This window comes from Tympanuchus pallidicinctus, unplaced genomic scaffold (genome assembly GCF_026119805.1).
Source record: "Tympanuchus pallidicinctus isolate F22 unplaced genomic scaffold, pur_lepc_1.0 scaffold22, whole genome shotgun sequence".
In the NCBI taxonomy this organism is placed as follows: Eukaryota; Metazoa; Chordata; class Aves; order Galliformes; family Phasianidae; genus Tympanuchus; species Tympanuchus pallidicinctus.
This window is the reverse complement of record NW_026294739.1, coordinates 3,779,168-3,798,000: the sequence shown is the minus strand read 5'-3', so window position 1 is coordinate 3,798,000 and position 18,833 is coordinate 3,779,168. Positions and strand designations below refer to the sequence as shown.

At 55.0% G+C, this 18,833-nt stretch overlaps 1 protein-coding gene across 4 annotated transcripts; it reads right to left on the bottom strand.

The window, feature by feature from the left end:
- Positions 1-1,893: 1,893 nt before the first annotated feature.
- Positions 1,894-18,833, bottom strand: IGF2BP2 (insulin like growth factor 2 mRNA binding protein 2). 4 transcript variants are annotated; one of them, XM_052685991.1, is made up of 18 exons: positions 18,543-18,833; positions 17,994-18,054; positions 14,231-14,279; positions 13,853-13,904; positions 13,433-13,496; positions 12,542-12,614; positions 12,342-12,409; positions 8,605-8,739; positions 8,162-8,284; positions 7,792-7,927; positions 7,494-7,622; positions 6,190-6,210; positions 5,002-5,070; positions 4,671-4,787; positions 4,240-4,314; positions 3,970-4,101; positions 3,777-3,890; positions 1,894-3,552 (listed from the first exon to the last, which is right to left on the bottom strand). In XM_052685991.1, exons 1-18 carry the CDS (start codon positions 18,730-18,732, stop codon positions 3,457-3,459), a joined length of 1,704 nt encoding a protein of 567 aa, XP_052541951.1. In that variant the 5' UTR covers positions 18,733-18,833; the 3' UTR covers positions 1,894-3,456. The 4 variants fall into 4 exon arrangements, with proteins under 4 accessions (XP_052541951.1, XP_052541948.1, XP_052541949.1 ...); XM_052685988.1 differs by having other exon boundaries at positions 12,342-12,614; XM_052685989.1 differs by lacking the exon at positions 6,190-6,210 and having other exon boundaries at positions 12,342-12,614; positions 18,543-18,832.

The window sequence follows — 18,833 nt, the reverse complement described above, 5'->3', positions numbered from 1 at the left end:
GGAGGAAGACTCTAGCTAGGGTGAGTATCGGAGCACAGAAGCCTCCCAGCAATGTTTGTGAAATCCTGAAGGGGCAATGAGAATGTTTTATTGAGTCCAGTTGTATTCGGTCTGTTTTTGTATCCTGCTGAGCTCATGCTCTTTAACTGGAGTCAGTTTGGGGTCTCTGAGTTCCCTGTGTACTGTTGCAGAGGGGAGGCTGTTGCATGCTTGGCATGCAGGCTGTGTTGGAATGGTGGTGTTAAGAACCACATCACACTGTTTCTGTGAGGTGGTTCCGTTCCCCCAGCTCTGAGGTAAAGATGCTGATTTTTGGAGATGTGCCCTCTGTGCTCGTGTGAACGATCTGCTTTCAGGCTGCTCCTCGCCAGAGGGGCTGCTTTCCTAGGGGAGCTGCTGAGTGGGTTTATCTGTGCTGTGGCCAGGAGCTGGATCAGTCTTTGCTTCCAAACTGATTAGCTTAATCCATCACAAATCAGAGGAGGTGCCCCAAAGAGGGAACTATTACAAAGGCAATCTGCTGTGGTTTGTCCTGACGTGAGATGCTTAATCTTCTGTGGATTCCCTGAGGACGTGAGGGATTTCAGCTGTTGATTAGTTAGGACCTGGTAGCTGAACTGCTTGAAGTGTCCTTTTCCAGTTTGCCTGTGGATTGTTACCCTTAGGTCACCGTAAGATGCTCTAAGAACATCCTGTGGTGGGGAATCATCTCTTACATCTTCTGTGACGCCTTGAGAGAGCGCCTGGGGCCTGTGATGCAGTGTGAGTCACACAGTGCTCCCTGGGTGGGGAGGGCGAGGGAGGGGGGGCTGCTCTCATGCTGCCATGAGCTCTGCTGATGCCGTCAGCTGCGTGGTGACGCAGTCATTACTGGCAGGGAGGACCTTGGGGGGGGGCTCAGCCCTTGTGTCACCATCAAATCCATCACCGAGGTTCGTGTGGGTCATCCATCGGGGTGGGAGAAGTCATTGCTGATTGCAGGCTGGCTGGGGGTGAGGGGACAGACTTGGGAATTGCTGCTGCAACACGAGACCGGAGGCTGCTTCTACAAAGCACGTGGCCACAAGCAGCCTGCTTTGCTGTTTGGAGCTACTGGTGATGGGTGCACCAGAGGGAAGGAGCCCGCTCCAAGGCTGTGAGTTGGGTTTTCTCTTTTTGGCACCAGCCTTGCTGCCCATGCACACATCTCCCAGTTGCAGTAAATCACAGGTGCAGGGAGCTCCCCGTTTTCATACAGGGGCAGTTTGAGCCCCATTTAGGCCATTCCCCATTGGCTGCATACCAATGCCCAGCCCACAGCTGGTCTGCCTGCACTTGGGAGCTGATACTTAGCAAGAGACATGGCCACGGGAGCCAGCAGGGATGCTTGAGCTCTAGGGCTGCATAAGCACAACTGGTGGTCCGTCAGAAAACATGAGGTGGCCTTGTTTTGGCTTTGCCAACTGGAGAGGCACAGTGGTGATCTCAGTGCAGAGAGGTGGCTTTGATGATGGTGACATCTCTGGAAGTTCATGCAACTGCTGTCCATGCCTGCAACCCCTCCTCAAAAAACTAGATAAAGAGCTCACGTGGGAGGTGAAATTTGGCTGCGGTGAGGCTGCTGCAGCCTGAGGGGGTGGGATGTGGGAGGTTGGGCTTCAACCTGCGTCCATCGGGTCAACATCCAGCCCCAAGGTCAGCAGCGAAGACGCGGCACGCTGGAGGCTGACAGGGACAGCACAGCTCTTCCTTTGGCCATCAGGGCCTCCACGCTGCTGGATTTACAACAAAACCCCCAACAGCAGCCCTACAGTCCACCCACCCTTTTCCCCCCCTGGGCCTGTGCGCCCACCCTGCGCTCAGCCTGGCCACGGCCACCACAGGGCACAGGAAAGAAAGCAACGCAGAGCAAGCTCAGGCTCTTGTTAGCTGGATATATTTTGTTTTTTGTTGTCGTTGGCTTTTTTCACAGAACACTTTGCAGCAGACAAAAACTGGCATTGCAGTCTGTCGGTACATCGCTGGCACGGGCTCAGCCTTCAGCACCTCGCCGGGCGGTCAGCCCTGGTCCTTTCTTTTGCCGCTTGGCTTTCATCACCTTTTGCTATTTTATTTTTTTCCTTTTTACCTTTTTTTTATTATTATTTTTGTGCTTTTTTTTTCTTTTTCTTTTTTTTTTTAAATTTTCCTCTCCTCTTTTGAACGTTTCTCCAAAGGAACGGCCACTGGCTCTGGGCAAGCTGGAGATTACAGAAGAGCTCTCGGACGCTGGTTTTCCTCCTCCCGCCTCGCAGCTGATTTGGTCGAGATAGTTTTCCAACTTTTGTTTTTATTACAAAAATAAAAAAAATTGCTCCAACTATCAGTTTTACAAGGCATACAAAAAATCTCTAAAAGGGAAACACAAGCGCAAGGTGCTGAGGTACGAAAACCTGAGGTAGTTCTTTGTGTGTGTGTGTATGCGTGTTGTGTTCTTGTAAAAACTTTTGCAAGGTCTTTTCTTTCTCCAAGCCCTGGGCCAACAACGTTTTGAAAATATCTTTTTTCCCTCTTATTTCTCCCTTCAATATGAAAAAAAAAAGCTCCCAAAAAGCAATTTATCCTCCAAAAGAGCCCTGGGGGGGGCGGGGGGTTGTTCTCTGCGGGCTGACCGCGGGGCAGGGCTGGTTTTGGGGTGCTAACGTTGAGCACAGCTTTGTCTGGCAGTGATGGAGACAAAGAGATGGACAGATGGACAGGGCGTGGGGCAGAACAGATGCAAAACCCAGTTGTGAAGCAAAGAGGAAAGGGCGTGTGAAGGGGAGAGTTTTCTCTGGTAGGAGACGGTATCCCTTCTGTTGGCTCATACAGGCAGTCCCCATGGCACTGCTTTCACAGCCCTTAAGAAACTGCTCGTTAACACTTCTTTAATTGTTGTTCCTGCTGGCAATCCTACAATCTGTGCTACTGTGCATTAGAGAACCACTGGACTAGCTCTTAAGCCTAGAAAAGCCTGCTTTGACTAAAACAAACATCCCACCCCTGTGACATTAAAAAAAAAAAAAAAGAAAAAAAGAAAAAAAAAAGAAAAAAAAATTATAAAAAAATTATAAAAATTAAAAACCAGCATTAGTTTTGTTATTGATATATTAATTCTAAAATATAGGACCGGCACGGACACCGGGTGCCGGATGGGATCCTCCAGCCACACCTGGCCAGGGAATGGCTGCAAAACGGGGCATTTGGGGGGGAAATAATAGAAACGATTAGAAAAACAAACAAACAAAACAACAAAATCCCAAAGCCCTCTGCCTATGTTAGTCCAACTAAAGGGATAGCGTCAGGAACCGAGTCAGGCGGAGGCTGTGGGACGGAGAGGCCGGGCGCTGCGGGCTGCAGGGGGCCGTCCCCGCGCCAGCCCTGTGCCCCGGGGTGCTCTTTGGTTGCTCCCTGCCCGTGCTGGCAGGGGTACATTCATCGGCGCGCTGGGAGGGAGCCTCACTTGCTGTGCTGCGAGGCAGGGGCTCCCTGAGCGTGTTTCTGCTCCTGCTGCTTCACCTGCTGGACGATTTCCCTGATCTTGCGCTGTGCAGTCTGGAGAGAAAGCGAGAGGCGGCGGTCAGGGGAGCCCGCGGTGCCCAAACGTGTGCTTTACCCGGACGGAGCCTATCTTTAATTTCTGCACTACCGCCACTGGGGAGAGCTGCTGAGACGCCAATAGTGCCTCCCAGAGCCGCCAGCAAAAGGATGCTCGTGTAGGGCGGGCATCTGGAAGGCAGAACGTGGAGCGGTGAGAGAAGACGCAGCGAAAGCCTCACCTGGCTGGCAAAGAAATGCCCGATGATCTTAACGATGACCTCCTCATTCTCATCCGGGGTTTGGTCTCGGGGCACGATGACCTCTGCGCTCGTTAAGTTTTGCAGCTCGTTCACCTGCAGCAGAAGGCAGAGCCTGTGTTGCTGGGGTAGCCATACCCAGGAGGACCCAGCCCCGCTGCTGCGCCTGCCGTACCGTTTTGCCACCTTTGCCTATCACACGGCCAGCTGCAAAGGAAGGCACCTTGATGTGGGCTTCAAGCTTCACCTCTTCTTTCGGGTTGAAGAAGTTCTCTTCTTTCAGCTTCCCAAATATTCGCCCCTGGGCCTGCGGGAGGGTGATGTGAAACGTAGGAAAACAGCAGCCTGCACCCCAGCACCAACAAGCAGTGTCCCCCAGCCCCATCACCCACCAGGGACCCAAGGGATACCCGAGTTGTGCTCCCATTCCCAGCACTGAGCCCACCTTGAACTGTGCCTCAGGTGGCCCCGTGATGATGACCATCCGCTCAGTAGCATCAGGACCTTCTGCTGGGGCAATCTGCAAAATAGGAGGGGGGCAGGAGTGTGTGAGCAGGCTCTGCTTTGGCAAGACCCACCTGGGAGGTGCTGTCCCCAGTGCTCCATGGGGACACCTGGCCTCATAGACACTACCTAAACCTCCCTTCCCTTCCAAGGAGAGGCTGATCCAGCTCCTTGGCACTTCTGGTGCGCACTCAGCCATTGCCACCCACGTGCCTGGAGAACATCAGGGTGCTGCAGCATCCCCCAAGACAGAGGGATCCACACAGAGAGCTGCAGGGATAGGACCACCACCCCATGGTGGGCATCAGCTCTCTGGAGGAGCCCCTTCCCACCCCCTAGGAGGAGAAAGCCAGATGTGAGGCTGCTGCTCACCTTGATGGAGGCCCCTGCGAAGCGTGCCAGCTGCTTGATGTGCTGCCCCTTCTTCCCAATGATGGCCCCCACTGCCTGCGTTGGGATGAACAAGTTCACAACCTCCTGCTCAGGGAGCTGCCAGGGAGAGCAAAGGTTTATCCTTAACTCCTGCTTTTTTCCATTTGCCATTCCTGATTTTGAAGGTGGTTGGCACATGACCTCCAAAACCATCCCAACCAGAGCCTGCCAAGCAGGAGCATGGCACTGTGTGGGGACAAGTGCTACCCCAAGCTGCATCCCTGCCCTGGGGACAGCAGAGGGGGACCCATGGGGAAACAGGGGCACTTACTGGGTGCTGATGTGGAAAGGCACCAACGGGGGAGGCTCCATACAGCCCTGAGAGGTACGCCGAGGAGCTCTGCAGGGGGACAGGGAGCAGAGTCAGGGACGTCCCCAAAACCCGTGACAGGGACATGGGGATGTCCCTCAGTCTGCAAACCAACACCAAAACAATGCTGTGACCAACAGTGGTACGGTTACAACTGAATCCGTGACTATTTTATGTCATGGATTCGTGACATGATTCTCAGTGCCAGAGGAGATAAAGTAAAGGTTGCACCAAGCTTGTGCTCCAGCCACAGGCATCATCTCCTGCACCACAGCACCCTGCCCAGCCCCAGGGACACGGGGAGCTCAGTACTTCCCTACTCCTCCTCACACCACGAGCATCCTTCCTCATGCTCCACACACTTCTCCAAAACTCAGGATTTGAGCTCCAGCCACCACGATCACCACTCTGACAGTGACATGGATGTAATATTAGGAACAATTTCTTCTTAGAAAGAGTGGTGAGGCACCAGCACAGCTGCCGAGGTTGGTGGGGGACTCACCATCCCTGAAGGTGTTCCAGAGCTGTGGAGATGTGGCAGTGAGGGATGCGGTCAGTAGGCACAGTGGGGCGAGCTGGGGTTGGATGTAGAGATCTTGGATGTCTTTTTCAACTGTAATGACTTCTAGGACTTCATGTGAAAAACAAGCCCCAGTTCCTTGGGGGCAAGGAACTGCCTGGGAGCCAATTCCCTGTTTAGCATTGGCTTGCTCCTTGTTTTGCTCTGGGAAATACACAGTTTTGGGTAAAGGAGCCCAGGAGTCTGCCTGGAAGAACTGAAAGCTGCTCCAGTCCGTGAAGCAAGAAATGCTGCTGCCAAATTAGATGTTCCAATCTGCATTTCCCAAAGGCACCAACCTGTACTTCCCATCCTCTCTCAGAGACATACGGACAGACAGACTGACTAAGCACCCCGTAGACATGAAGTATGCTGAGACACTGCCCTGCTGCTCCACAGGCTGAAAGCAGGAAAGGAATGAAGGGGCTCCCTTTGCTTTCAACTTGCTGCAACGCTCTTTTGCCCTGAATTTAGCAATGCCCAGGGGACAGGGACTCATTTGGGTATCACCACACATGGCCACAAGCCCCAAGGTCACACCCAGCCTCCTCTCTGCACCACAAGCCCATGCACATGGGCTCAGCACTCACCGTTCTCCTCCTGCCACTCTGCTGTTGGCGTTGCCAGAAAAAGAAAACAGTACAAAAGTAAATTAACATGCAGTGAGGCATCCTCCCTGCATTTAAAGCATCTGAGCAAACACACAGATTGAGATACGGATAGGGAGCTGGACTGGCTTCGCAGGTTTGCACTCTATCTCTTGGTCACACTAAGGGTGCCCTACAGATGCTAGGGCACAAGAGGTTGTTCACCACCACTACAGGGGCCTGGTGTCCTCCCTGCCCACCATCCTCATGGGTTTTTGGCTTCCATGTGTCCTGGTGTGTGTCTGTGCAGCTCAACACGGACACATGTAGGCATAACACTATAATGGGATGGAAAGCACAGCCATAATAGCAGCGTGTCAAAATCTTTGGCTGCAGCAGATGAGGATAAGCCCAAACACAGAAGCCACGGATGCAGAAATGAAAGGAAGAAACTGTTTACCTTTGGAACTCCTCAGGTAGGCAGGGATCTCCAGCGAGATACCCTTGCCTCCACTGCCAACCCTTAAATGAGGTCTGGGAAGTGGTAGATCCTGGCTCCACCCTTCCAATCACTCAGGTACAATGCATGCACCTGGGTTGGCCCTGCCTTCCCACCAGGTGCTCAATCACTGCTTCAGGCCATGATTTAGCATTTCCACTACTGTAGGCAACACAGCCCAGATACCCGAACACATTCACATACATCTCCTTCCTAAGGCTGTACCTACATTTACTAGTTACAAGACTTCTGGAAAAATCAGAAGGACCTGTTTCATGTCAACAAGAAGAGTTTCTAGTGGTGTTTCTCTCTGAAGATATGCCCTCAGTAATCACAACCCTCTGAGTGTCAACAAGCAGGGGGTGCTGCTGCTTCTCCCCATCCCAGCCATGCTCAGCTTGCTGGCAGCAATGCCTGCAGGTCCTGCCGCAGTTCAGCCTCTCTGAGGAGGTGGTGCACCCACATCTGCAGGGCACCACCTGGCCATGACGCACGGGATGCAGATAGTGTGGGTGAAAAGCAGAGAACCACCATCAAGGCACGGCAAGTCCTAGGCAGAGGTGAGACTCAGCGCAACACCAGCATGCAGCTCGTCTACCCAGGGAGCAAAACCCAAAGTGGGACAAGCCAAAGGCATTCACCTCCTCTCCTCCTAGGAGTGAGCATCTTCCCAAACTAGCCAAGAGCTGGAGCTCTTGCTCAAGGTTCCCCATGCCACTCCTCCCACAGCTACAGCATCAACCCAACTCCAAGAGCTACAAAGACTCCCACAAATTAACACCCACCCCCCAAATTCTCATGCACTTACTGCAAAAGGGTGGTAAGGGGCGGCTGCGGCAGCGCCTCGAGCCCCCACTGAGGATGGGAGCATGGACAGCCCTGTCGAGAAGATCCCCAGAGCGCTAAGGTTCAGTCCTGGGATCAGGTTGGCCTGTTGCTAGAAATGTAAAGACACACAGAGATGGTTGAGTGGGCTTTTGAGGCTTTTTACCAAATAGCACGGCCCTGTCCACAACAGGCTGTCCCCCACAGCTCCATTTTCTTCTGGTTGCCTCAGCAGTGGCTCTGAAGCAGTGGTATGTCAGAGGGGTGGGTTGGGAACTTACATTGACAGCCACGATGTCGTTCTCATAGGCCTCTCGCAGCTTCTTCATGATCTCCACTTCAGCATTGGAACATGCCTCTGTGCTGCCCTTCACCGTGATGGTCCTCTCAGGGTTATAAATAGTTAAATCCTGCAAACTAGCCCACATTCAGACAGAACAGGAGATGCTGTTATATTGCACGCCAAAAAGAAAGGAGAACTATCAAAGCAGAGAATAGGCATCGCCCTCGGGACAGCACAGGGCTAAGATGTGATGCTCTTCCCCAGTGCCACCACCCATCCTTGATGAGGAACATACAAAGGAGGACGTGGCTGCATGGTTCAGTGGTGTGCTGGATGGTGGGGAGCTGCCAGCACTACCCAGCACTTACGGTGAGATGGTGATCTTCGTGCCGGTGTCCTGCTCGATCTTCTTCAGGTTGCGGCCCTCCTTGCCTATCAGCCTCCCCACCAGGCTGTTATGTGCTAGGATTTTCAAGGGGATCTCTTCTGCTCTGAAATATGAAAAAAAACCCAAAATCTCAAGGACCAGTTGGCCCAGAGAGTGTTCTCCAGCAAATGGCAGCAGCAACTTGCGGAAGGAACAGAACACCACTGCATCCCACTGCTTTTCCCAGCTTCTGGGGAAGAGGAGCTTGGGGACTTCTCAAACCTGATGGCACTCCTGTGTTTCACGTGGTTTAGAATGACAGAATCGTTTCAACTGGAAGGGAACTCTCCAAGTTCACACCCCTAGAGCAACCTGAGCTTCTGGACCCCACGGCACCGCCCAGCAAACCCGCTGACATGACATGCCTCAGCCAGGGGCACTTACGATTTGGTTTCATCAGCTTCCTTCTGCATGATGTCAAGAATCATACGGCACGCCTCGGAGCAGCCCTCTGGTGTGGCATGGATGGTGATGGGCTTCTCGGCAGCGCCAGCATTCTCCTTCCGATGGATGTCGACCCTATGGCGAAACAACCAGCAGAGAGAAGGCCCTGAGACGAGGCTGGTGTTGCAAGAAGGTATCTGAGCGTATAGCTTTCAGCTTGCTAAACACAAACAGGCTCATTTCAACATCTGATCCGTCTTTGGGCAAAGCTGATGTAACATCTACTGCCCCTTGGAAGCAGTGTTTTGCTTCCGCTGATTAGATCGCATCTGGCCTGCATGTGCCTCTGCCATCTGCCTGGGAACAGCGGGATGTCAACCCCCATCCAACAACACGCCGAGATGGGGTCGAACAGATCTCTGCTGGACAGAACCCTCAGCAGCCAGCTCTGTCCCTGTGGCTCATCCTGCTGGAGCAGGGATCGGCTCAGAGCCTTCTGGCCAACTTCAATCTCTCTGCACAATACCTGAGGCTGCGCAGTACCGCCACGTCCTCCAGGACAGAGGGACGACTTACCCGTGGTTTCCACAGCCTGGAGTCACACGTGCACGTTAACAACAGCTCTTGTACTCACGCCCTTCCATGTGAGACCAGAAAGCTTTCCCCTGCGCACTGGCCGAGCCCGTGCTCTATCTCCTCGCTCCTCCCTCGGCAGGTGGCAGGAAGGAGGCACGGGCCTCACCGTGCCTGGCAAGGGCCCTGAGAGAGAGGAGAGAGGAAAGCAGGGTAGGAGATTCCCGGGCACGAACCACACATCTTGAAGAACAGCTTTCCTCCTTTTCCACCGCATCGTTGACCCCCCAGAGGGCAACTCGGTGCAGCCATCTTGTTGGCTGTGTGGCCACCATCTTGCAGCCAGCCTCGACCTCCTTGGAAGGTGCCATACTCGCTGTTAAGCAAATGTCACCAGCGTCACAGGTTCAGCTCCATCGTGGCACTGGCTGGCAACAGCCAAGTTCTTGCTTTCCTATGAGGTCCACGTCCCAGCCAGGACTGTTTGTGGGTGCTGCAGGGCAAGCAAGGCCAAGTGTTGTAGTGTGAAGGGTGTCCCCCAGCACGATGCCTGGGTGATGAGGGGTCACAGCAGGTTCATGTGGGTCATCTCCTCCAGGAGCCCACCAGCCAGCACACAGGACTACGAAGGCTTCATCTACAGGGAAGGGGAGCAGCTGGGCAAGCCTTCCCTGAGCTAAATGTCTACTACAGCAGCTTTGAAACGAACTTGGGGGTGGTCTGAGCCAAGCACTGAAGAGCAAGAGCAGAGTCTGGTAGCTTGGAGGGCTGTGTCACTCCAGCAGATGTCCTACAGCTCTGGCTAGAACTGCTCAGGTAGGACACGGGTCCTCCTTGGACTGTACAAAGAAGCACTGGTTGATTTCATCTCTGCTTCAGTTGTGTCTATGGCACACAGTGACCAAGCTGCTTGCTGTCACTCACACGAGACACCTTCCAAGCTGCTCCAGGCTGCGGAGCTCCATCAGGTTGACTTGGAGGACTTGTTCCTTCAGAGGCAATGCTCAGCAAGCATGGGGACATCCCCTGCCACCCCGAGGTACAGATGGGCTGGCAAAAGGATCACAAAGTGCCAGCAGAGGGGACAACAGGTCCGTGCTTCAGCGTGGTGGTGACATGTTAACACCAGCTTGATGTGACTGTTGGGAGGTACACGGAGGAACCTGTGGCCACTGCAAAGAGAATGGAGCTGGGCACCTTCTTGACCCCACAGGCAGCTGAGGTTGGTGGAGATGGGGCACGTGGCTGTGCCCTGGTATCAAAGTGGAGCTGAGAGCCATGAATGAGCTGGATGGAGACTCCAAGACAATGAGGATCCAAGAGAAAGATAGGCCAGGTTTCCTGCTGGCCTACAATCCATCCCAAATGTGGATGTGCAAGGATGAGTTCAGTCTGCCAAGAGGACACAGGACACCAGGAGCAGGCTGCTGTATCCAGGTACGTCCTCCCCACAGAACCAGAGGGCTCCAGGCATCCCAGTGCTGATAGTGCACGGGTCCAGTTAAGTGGGAGGATGGAGAAGGGGATTGCCATGGAATAGGATGGGTCAGCCTAGGGTTGGTTTTGTCCCCAGAGCTCAGGAAGCATCTCTGGCCACTGCTGAGCATGGTAGCAGGCATGGGAAGCCTACACCTCTGCAGCAGAAACTGCCCACACAGCAGCAAACGTTTTAGGGCAGAAATCAGAGCTTGCAGAGGAAAACTTTCCAGTCTCAGGTGGCAAGGGTGAGGGCACACCCACTGCCAAGTACACTCAGGGACTCACCTGGAGAAGCAGGGCTGCCATGAGCCAAAACCTAGCACACATTGCAGCTGGGAGGGCAGCAGGTGCCTTCGCAGCTACGAGGTGGCCACGCTCCCCTCCTTAGGGTGCTGCCCCCTCTCCATACAAACCTCTTTTTGTCAACCAGGACACCTCTAAAACCCATCGCCCATGAGCTCTGGGAGCAGGGGATGGTGGCAAAGAAGATGAGCAGAGCTTGAGCTCCAAGTTCAGCCCAAGGGACGCATGCATGTAAATCTTCAAACATTTCTCTTACCCAGGCTGGAGGTTAACTTTTCATACAAGAACGGGCAGGATGGGCACCAGTCTTTGCTAACTGCTGGCAGGAGCAAGCATCAGCAAAGAGAGCATCCTCCTGAGCTATGCCAAGCACTACACCACTCTGCTCTGCAGATCATGGGGCACAAACACGGGAGACCATAATACAGAGATCTGCAGTGGTCAGCGTGCTTCAGAGACAGCTGAGCATCAGCTGGGGCTGGAAGGAATTCGGCTCAAGCGGATGCACTATTAAGGTTCAAATAATTTCCTCTAAAAGCTCCTCTGAGAAACAGGACGCCCTGGAGGATGTTCTGGTACAGGAGGCTCATGTCCTGTGGGATCAGCGGGTTCAGGATGATGAACATGGGAGAAGACAGCTTTGGGTTACACACAAACAAATCTGGGCAGAAACAAAGCGTGCAGGAAAACCATGCAATCAATGTAAACATCGACATGAGAAACATGGGAAACTTCAACAAGACAGTCCTTCTCTTGCTTTTCCTTTTTCTTCAAAAGTAAAAACATCGGATTGTGAAAAAAAAAAGGCTTCAAATTGCTCCAAAAAGCCCAACCTTCACGCAACACTTGCGCGGCAACCCATTTATCCCTATCTGACATCTCTAATCATTGTAGAGCACCAACAAGGGGCAAATCCCATGGGCAAGGTTAGTCACCATCTCTCGGATTCCCATTCTGTCCCCAAATTTGCCTGTTTTCTCCCAGTGCTCAGCCCAAGCCATGTTCTCAGGGTGAGAGTTCTGTGACCCAAGTGATGCTGGCTGGCTGACTGCAGTGAGCGCATCCATATTGGGGCTGCACTGGAGCTGGCAGTGCTCTCCTGCTTTGTAAAGCACCAAGCTTCGAAATCTCCATTTCTGTCTATTTATAGTACAAGTTTCCCCCTGAGAGCCCTGCTGGAAGCAAACTCCCCCCAGGCCAGCAAGGATGTATCTGGGATGTGGGGTTGATCTGGCCGACCCCATGGGACCCCATGACAACGGGTCAGGTTCACTGCCCTCTGAGGAAGCTACACCCCAAAAATACAACGTTTGCCAACAGTTCAAAAGCAAGGGAACCTACAGAGTCCTGCGGAAGGAAAGAAAACCATTCGAGGTACTTACTTGGACTGGGTTTGCTTAGTTAGGTTCTTTATGGTCAAGCCCTCCTTTCCTATGATCGCACCAACAAACTGCGTGGGCACCAGCATCCGCAGTGGGAAATCGAGCTGTTTGGGCTGTGAGGAGCCCCCCGGGGAGGAGCCCTGCTCCCTGGAAGCGTGGCCCCCGCGGCGGGATCGCTGGGGGGGCGGAGGGGAGCTCACCTCTTCATCCGGGATGTAGGAAACCTTGAAGGAATAGCTCTCAAGCTGATGGCCGCTGAGCTTCTCGATTGCTCTGTAAGGCAGGGAGAGAAGGGCATGGTGAAGGGGTGCCTTCTAGAAGTCAGTCAGATGCTTCTCGTGGCTCCAGGGAGCAGAAATGGAGTTTTTGCCAATCTGGGCCTCCAACTTGGCTTGTCCCCAGATGCCAAGAGGTACACGCAGGACTCCCACCACCGCAGTGGCTCCTCAGCACCGCTCCCACCTTCCTCTCTGTATTCCTCCTTCCCAGCAGCTGAGGCTGGTTGTACTGGTGGTAATACAGCACATTCCCAGTTCAAGTCTAGAAGACAACTCCTGGATGGGCTGCTCATAGGACCTGATACCCACAGGGACCTGCAGGCTGGTAGGAAAGATGGGGTGTGGAGGGCACAGCAAGTGGACACAGCTGAGTGCTGCCTGGGGACAAGAGAAGGCACAAAGGGAACAAGCACAGGGCCATGAGACAGCCCTGGAGGTATTTGAAGATTAAAAACAACCCAAGGAAGCCGAGGGCTTGGGAAATTGCAACTGCGCTTTGCTGTGAGAATTCATGTGGTTGGCTGGAGATCTGCCTTGCCTGGAGGATCCACAATGAGGGCAATGGGGCTGGTACTATCTCAGGTCTCCTCTTGCTTAGATGCTGCAGGGCTACCGCTCTCCATGGGAAGTGCCATAGCAATGTGGACAAAAGCTATCCTCATGACACGGAGATGCACCAGCTCTTTGGCTCATGGAAAGATGTAAATGTGGCTGCCACTGCCCATGCACGGTGCTTCACCAAGTTCCCAGAACAAAAAGAAAACACAGACAAGAGAAAAGAAAAAAAAAAAAGAAAAAAAAGAAGCCACTTACACTTTTGCTTCTTCTTTTGTTGCATATGTAACGTTGACAACTGCAGTTTCTGTGTCTGTGTTAACTGGGGGAAAAGAAAGACAGTGAGTGTCAGTGCACAGCAGGAGATGACCAGCACTACCACTCCATCCTGTGGTACTCCATGTTTGCAGCAGAGGGCAAACCATTTCCTAATCACTCTGAAAACCACATTTACATTTGGTAGGATTGGCCCTTCCAGCATCGGCTGTGGGGGATGCAATTGGGATCAGCAATGGGGCTTTTGCTGATGGGGGGACGCTGAGAAGAAAACCATGGAATCATGGAGTACCCTGAGTGGGAAGGGAACCAAGGGGTCAATGAGCCCAGCTCCTGGCTCCACACAGGACCACCCAAAATCCAAACCCTAAGCCTGAGGACAGAAACAGCGAATCACCTTACCTTGCTCTACATTCTCCACTGTCCCATACTGAGCCAAGAGACCATCCAGCACCTGGGGAGAGAGCAAAAAGTGGGAAGTGCGGGGCAGGAGCCATCTGGGCTCAGAACCTGCTCCACCCCTGACCTCCTTCCAAAGTCAGTTTTGGGATGAGCCATTTCTAGGAGGACTTCTCTGCTCCTCAGGGCCATTTCCAAGCCACCTCTACCCAAAAGCTCTATCACCTTCACCCACCCACACCCCATCACTCCAGAGAGACCAGAGGAGAGCAACAGGAAGGAGCCCAGCCCTCCCCACCTCCCAGCTGGGATTACTGGAAGGTAAACAGAGGACCACATGGGTGCTTTGAGGGGGCACAGAGCAAGCGTGGTGCTTCTCACCTCCCACTGCAGGTGCGGGGGGATGTTTCGGATCTGGATCTTTCTGCTCCTGCAAAGAGAAAGCCCCGAGTTGCGGTGGCGGGCGGGCAGCCATAGCAGGGGCTTTCTGGGAAGGAGACAGCAAGACCCCACCAAAGCACCCCGCTGCCCAGAGAGCCCCAGGGGACAGCCCCAAGTCCAGCCCCGGCCACCTCCTGCAGAGCCTGAAGCCATCTCAGGAAAGCTCCATCCCCATAGAGCTGATGTGTTTCCAAGGAAACCTCTCGGCACAGCCTCCACGCACCACAGCAGTGCAAGATGCAGGCACACACCTGCCCTGCAGCCCAGGTGCCGCTGCCACACAGCTCTGCATCCCTGCGCTTCTCCCTCTGGGTCTCCTGCACCTCCCCGCTGTGTTTTAACAGACGTTATTTTTCCCCTTTTTGCTGCCGTTTTCAGCCCAGAGCATCTCACAGAGCCTCCTTTCCCTACGGCTGCATGAGCGCTCAGCCCGGTGCAGGGAATCTGCAGCCTGCTTTGGGGACCCACCAGTGGCCAGAGGTTTTGCAAAGCTTTGCCCTTGCTTGGGAGCAAACTCCAGGTGGAAGCATGCTAGGGATGTGATGCTTCGGGTCACTGTTCCCAAAATACTTTTGCAAAACACCACTAATACACAGCCCCTCTCTGTGACCCTCTCTACGCTGCAGATCTCTCCAAAGGGGGCTCTGCCAATAAGAGAAATGGAGCACTAAAAGACATGGGGAAGCCAGAGCCAAAGAACACGCCGTCTGCTGCGGCACTACCAAACCCTGATCCCTCCAGTGGCCACAGACTCCTGTCCCTGCTGTCACCAGGGGGATTTCAGGGCTGGTTGCACAGCTGCAAGATCCCTGCATGGCGAGGATAAAGATTCATCCTACCCCATCCTATCCTCTTCATCCCATCCCACATCCCATCCTATCCCATTCCATCAACTTTACTGTATCCCACCCATCCTATCCTTCCCAACCCACCCATCCCTACTCCCATCCCACTCTACCTCATCTCATCACACTCATCTTGTCCCACAGCATCCCACCCATCCCATTTTACCCCACGTTCCATCTCACCCCACCCATCCTGTCTCAAACCACCCATCCTTCTGCATCCCATCCCACTGCACTCATCCTTTCCCACGGCATCCACCCACCCCATCACACCTCATCCTCATTTATCCCACCTACAGAATCACAGACTTGTAGAGGTTGGAAGGGACCTCTGGAGAACATACAGTGCAACCCCCTGCTGAAACAGGATCCCTACGGTAAGTTACACCCCATCCCATCCTACTATTACTGCCACTGAGAGTTTGTACTTCAGACCCCTGCTTGAAGCAGTGCTGGATCACGATACAGATCTGAGGGTTAATTAATTAATGGTCATCATTATTTTTATTAATTCCCATCTCTGGGAGCACCTCAGGCTAATTTAAGCCCCCTCAAACTCCAAAAGCAGACCCCACGATGAGTACACCTGCACCCCTCCTGCTCTGCAGCAGGCTGGGAGGAATCAAACAGAGTAACACCCATCATCATGATCATCACTCTATGATCACTAATGATGGTTTACGGACAAGCACCTGACCAGCACTGCCAGCCCCACGGCAGCAAGCTACCCTCAGCTTGGGGGAATGGGTAAATCCTTTGCATGGGCACACGAGCAAAGCCTGCTTGTTTCCCACGGCTTTGCTCACACAAATCACAAACACATGAGGAGAAATAAAAAACAACCAACCAAGTGCAGGCATCAAGAGCTAAAGCCACAGGCAGTCAGGGAGACACCCACCTGCACTGCCCCCAAATACCGAGCTCTGCTGGTTCCCCCCCCCCCCCCCCGCTTGGGGTCTCCCATTTGGATATGGGGTTTGCGTGGGGAGGAGCATCTCTGCACTGCCCCACATCTACCAGCACGGCACCCAGGGCTGCTCCTGATGCTCTGAAGGCATTAAGGTCCCCCCACACACGTGACAGCACAGCCGTGGGGACGCATAAGCGCGGGGCTGAGCGCTGCGGTGTCCATCTGCCAAGGTTTTTCCAGATTAAGGGGGGGATGAAGGGGGGAGAAGGAAAAAGAAAACAAACACACCCTCCATGTTATCCCCTTCCTCCACGGCATTTTTTTCCAAGCCCAACCCCAGAGGTGGCCGTGGCCACATGCTGTACCCTGGGGAGGGACAGTGGCACTGGGAGCAGAACCCACCGGCACAGCACGGGGCTCTGCAGTCTAAGTCCTGCACCACCAAAAACATGGAATATCACATGAAAACAACACACCAGGGTCAGTGTGTGAGCCCTCCTGCAGCATCACCTCCCTCTGATTTGCTCTGAATTCCATTTTGAACCCGGAGCAAAGCTATTCGTGTCCAAATGAACCGAAAATCCAGTTTTTTCTGCCCTGGTTGTATGGCTGGCAGCACACTGGCCTGCCCTCAGCACGTGTGTAGTGCTGCTCGAGGCTCTGCCCGCAAAGCTCTGCCCCAAAGGAGCACTGCAGCCACTGCCAAGCTGTGACAGTGGCAATACGGGGCCGGGGGCATGAAGCCCGAGTTGTGTCCTGCACCAGTGGGAAAAATAATCCACCCTCCAGAAGGTGCTGCAGCGCAGAAAGGATGGAAAAATAAAGCAAAATAAAATGGAATGAAAGATCGAGGGCACCAAGGGGTGCCCAGCACGGAGCCCCCACAGCCTCTGGGGTTTAACAGCCGGAGGAGTAATTCCTGCTGGAAGCCACAAACTCGTTTGGAATCGATTCTTTCCTGAAAGAACCCTTTGAAAACGATTCTGTGTTGGTGGAGGCAGAAAAGGCTCCCCCAGCTCCCCCTCAAGGAGTGGGAGCTGCAGTGGGGCTGTTCCCCCACCCAGAGCACTGGGACACGAGCTGTGCTGTGGTGCCCAGGCTGGGCTTCGGGTGTTCCACTACTGCCAACGTTATCATCATTGCTATTACTACTATTAATATCATGATTCTTATGGCTGTCGCTATATTGCTGTCATTTCCCATCTGCCCCCACCACCGGGATGCTCAGCCCGTCCTTAGGGGCACACCAACAGCGCACCCCCCCGGCGCCCCTAAGCAGAGCTCCCTTTCCCTGCTGCAACCAAACGGCAACCCGCGTTCCCAAAAACTCCCCCAAAACGAAAAACAAAAAAACTTTCGTAACACATTATTTAACCGCCGACACTCAACACAGACGCACACAAACCCATCCCGAAGGCGCAGTCACCGATTTTCAACTCGCAAACCACGAAATCGAGGTATAACGAGGTGCGGATGCGGCAGCGAGCACCCGTCGCTGCGGCTCGCCCCCGGAGCGCCGCTGCCCCCGAAAGCACGGCATAAACCACGCAGGCACAAGCGAGGCTCAGCCCGCAGCCGTCGCTTCACACGTCGGGTGGGGAAAACGTGGGTCGGAACCGCGATGCCGCGCTGCCCCCGGCCGCGCCGCGCTCCGGGACACACGGCGCTCGCTCCGAGCTTGTTGGGAAACGGAGCGCTGCGGCCCACCCGGGGCAGGAGAGGTGTGGAACGTGGGGAGAGTGACGGGGACACCCCCTCCCCGCGCCCGTGCTGCTGCTGCTGCTGCTGCCCGACCCCCCCCACCGCTCTCTCCTCCCCGCGCGGCGCTTCGCGGAGCGAAAGTAAAAGCGGGCGCCGCTCCCGCGCCCCCCCCCCTCCCCCCCACGCGTGTGCGCGTGTGTGCAGATGCACGGCCCCGTGCCCCCTCTCCTCGCCGCTCCCCGCTCACCTGAGCTTTTTGGGCACGGAGTAATCCACCTCCAACACTTTGCCGTGCAGCTCCGCTTTACCTGCGGGGAAAACGCGCTCAGCACCTCGCCAACCCCCCCCCCCCCCCACTCCCCGGGCCGCCCCCAGGCGAAGCCTTTCCCTGGGCACCCCCCGCTGCATACCCCCCATCCCCACTTCATCACCCCCACTCCGCAGAACGCGGCCCCGCGGCGCTGCTCCCCCCCCTCCTCCGCCCGCGGCCGCCGCGCCGCGCCGCCCCCCCCTGCCGCCCCTTCGGCCGCCTCCCGCTCCGCGCCCCCGGCGAGTTGGGGCAGCGCACCTCGTAAAATGGTGCCCGGGGCCGGGGGGGTGCCGGGGGGGCGGCCGGCTCCGGGCTCCGCCGTTCGGTCGCCCCTCAATAAAATCGGAGAAAAAAATCAGCGAAAAATTCGTAGGGGCCGGAGAAACCGGGAGGGGGGGAGCGGGAAAGAGAGGGGCGGCCCGGGGGGGGACCCGGAGCTCTAACGGGGAACGGGGGGCGCGGGGGGGGCCGCGCGGGGCCGCTCACCCGAGAGGGTCTCGATGGCGCGGATGGCCCAGTTCTGGTCCGGGTAATCCACGAAGGCGTAGCCGGACTTGAGCAGGACCTGGCCGGCCAGGGGCAGCTTCCTGTCGCCGAAGAGCTGCCGGAGGTCGTCGGCGGTGGCGGCGGGGCTGAGGTTACCGATGTAGAGCTTGTTCATCCTCCGGCGCTTCATGGGGAGCCCCGCGGCTCCTCCCGCCCCGGCGGCCGGAGATGAGCGTCGGGCACGGCACGGCGCTGCGCCACCCGCCCGGCCGAGCCCGCGGCAGCCCTGCA